The 2,853-nt window shown below is 35.1% G+C and overlaps 1 protein-coding gene across 1 annotated transcript; it reads right to left on the bottom strand.

Annotated features, from left to right (window-relative positions):
• Positions 1-782: 782 nt before the first annotated feature.
• On the bottom strand, positions 783-2,424 carry LOC127108207 (scopoletin glucosyltransferase). The gene has a single exon (XM_051045637.1). The coding sequence runs from the start codon at positions 2,319-2,321 to the stop codon at positions 870-872; it is 1,452 nt and encodes a 483-aa protein (XP_050901594.1). The 5' UTR covers positions 2,322-2,424; the 3' UTR covers positions 783-869.
• Positions 2,425-2,853: the final 429 nt, after the last annotated feature.

Here is a 2,853-nt window from a genome sequence, read left to right as displayed (position 1 = left end):
AATGATTCTTTGACCTCCCACTATTAATTTGATGATGCCACCCAACTTGGAAATCTTGATAAAAAATTTAAAGACAATGTGGTAAAAGACAGGAAATTAGATATAGTTTCTTCTAAGCAAACAAATGTGATAGAAAAATATATGAATTTCCTTAAGGAATCTTGGGCCAGTGTGGTTGAAGTAGTTGAAACACTAAGTGTAACAAGTGAAGAACATGAAGAAACTTTTAAGTTTGTCACCTCTAATCACAGAATAAGGAAAAATATATCCAAGAGTAAAGTTGACATAGGTATAGGTCATCAAACAAGATCAAAGGAAGGTAACCCCAACTCTTTCCCATGAAGTGCATCTTTCGAAATATTTTGATGTAATTTGGATGCATCCGGAGATACATCTTAAATGCATGAAGAGCATATTCGAATTTTCAGTGCAATGAGCATTCCTCTACCGTTAACTTGGTTAAAATTTCAAGGGGGTTCAATTAGCACTTCACTTGTTAATATATTGATTAAACATCAAAATTTATGAGTATCAAACACAATTTTTTAAATGTAGGTGGTGCAGTTACATCCCCTCAGTGTACTGTGGCTCCACCCCTGCTTCTATGTAGCATGGTATGAAAGTGATGTTCTTTCTAAGCCAAATTTGTGTAGTACAATACGTACGTATATGTGGATAAAATACGCAAGAAACAATGTTGTGCTGGCTTACACCAACATGGGCTAGTTTGTGTTTTCCTGCTGAACCTGTTAATAAGATCTAGACATGTTAAATAGATACCATTGAAAGACAGAAAAAAAAGAAATTTATTTTAATAAATGTAAACAATATCCCAACTACATGAGACTAGATGTCATGTCATCCACTAATCATTTTCTAAATAAACTCAACTCCTCAAGTAAAGCATTCAATTGCAAGTAAGAAGATCCACCTTCTTCAACAGCTTTCTTAGCATTGTGTGCAAGCACTTTCACCCTATTCCTCATTTCTTCTCCTTCTTCTCCCTCCATAGCCCTCTTCACACCTTTCTCCACTGCATCACTTTCAATCTTATCCCCAACCAACCCAACCCATTTTTTAACTCCAATAGGTACACCAATCTTAAGCACCTCAGTCACCAACTTCTCATTATAAAACTGCTCAGCAGCCACAGGCCAAGTAATCATAGGCACACCAGCACACACTCCTTCTAAAATTGAGTTCCATCCACAATGTGTCACAAATGCACCAATTGCTTCATGCTCAAGAATCAATGTCTGTGGTGACCAACCTCTTATAATCAATCCCTTTCCTTCCATTCTTTCCTCAAACCCTTCTGGTAACCATTCTTCCACCTCTTCTTTCTTTCTCCTCACAACCCAGATAAAATCCTTCGCGGACGCTTCAAGCCCTATCGCGATTTCTCGAAGCTGAGAATCGAGAAAGAGTGTTGTACTTCCGAAACACAAGTAAACAACTGAGTTGATCTCTTTCGTGTCAAGCCATTTTAAACACTCATGTTTGTCGACAGCTGCTTCTTTTCCACGGTATGATGTTATTTCTTCCTCCTTATCATCTCTATTATGAACTGAGAGTGGACCTATATGCCAGTTTTTTATTCCGACTACCTCGCTGTAAAAATGGGCATAAACACCTTCAAGCTCATAGAAACTATTAACAATAACTCCATAGCTCTTCTCGTCTGATTCCCATATTTCTCTAAATAATCTCGCCAACCCTTGGCTTACTGGATCGTCTTTGGTCACTAAACTCGGCATCTGCAAAATTGTCATTTTGATATTACCAGGAAGATCTGGAATCAAGAATTGTTCTGTATCGGAAGAAACATTTTTGTACGGCTCATGTTTTTTCAAACAATGAGAAGTACAGAGTGAAAACAAACTAGTGCCATGGAACACAATCCTAGGAATTCCGAATTTCGCAGCGGAATCAGTTGCCCATGGGAAGAACATATCAGCAACAATAACATGCGGTTGTTGCTGAAGCAATAGTTCTTCGAAGGGCTCTTGCATTAATCTAGTAGCCTTGAAGAATGCAGGAGCATGAAGAGGTGAAGGGATTAGATCAACATTTTCACATCCTTCGGGTAAACCAACTTCAACAGAAGGGAAGTTGATGGTTTGAATATGAATATTGTTGGAATGGTTTTTGAAGTGTTGAATGGCTTTGGAAATGGTTGGTTTGTTGAGAGGTGTGGTGACAATGGTGGATTTAACACCTTTGGAAGCAAAGAGTTTGGCCATATCAATGGAAGGTATCATATGGCCATGACCCATGAAAGGGAAAAAGAACATGTGCAAAGGATTGCATCGATTATCCATATTTCTTACTTTTGATTTTGCTCAAAATGAATGATAGGATTTTTTTTGTGCGAATGAAAAATGAATAAAAGTAGAGACTTTATTACCACTATTTGCTTTTGGTCTGTCAATGACACGTTTGAAGTCTTGTATTTATTTGAAGGGATGATTTTAATGATACAATAAATATGGTTAAAAGTTTGATTAAAATTTCAAATTGAATGAATTTCATTTTAAAATATTTCTATTTTAACTATGTGAATCATAATTGAAATTAATTGAATTACTTTTGTTATTAGGAAAAAAACAATAACGGAATATTAATATCTCATTTCCTTAACATTTTTTTCGTGATTTTCTGAACACCTTTGTATCTCATATACTTTCATACAAATTCTAAAAATGTTATGTTAACCATAACAATTTTATTATTAGTCAAACAAAAATGAAAATATTGTTTATAAGTATTAGATATATAATGCTCAAAATTAACAAATTTAATTGAATAATCTTGTAAATTAGTAAACAAAAGGTCAATATTTTATATTTAGCT

The sequence above is a fragment of the Lathyrus oleraceus genome, chromosome 7, assembly GCF_024323335.1.
Source record: "Lathyrus oleraceus cultivar Zhongwan6 chromosome 7, CAAS_Psat_ZW6_1.0, whole genome shotgun sequence".
Lineage (NCBI taxonomy): Eukaryota > Viridiplantae > Streptophyta > Magnoliopsida > Fabales > Fabaceae > Lathyrus > Lathyrus oleraceus.
The sequence above is the reverse complement of the archived record's forward strand: the minus strand, read 5'-3'. Positions and strand labels throughout refer to the sequence as shown.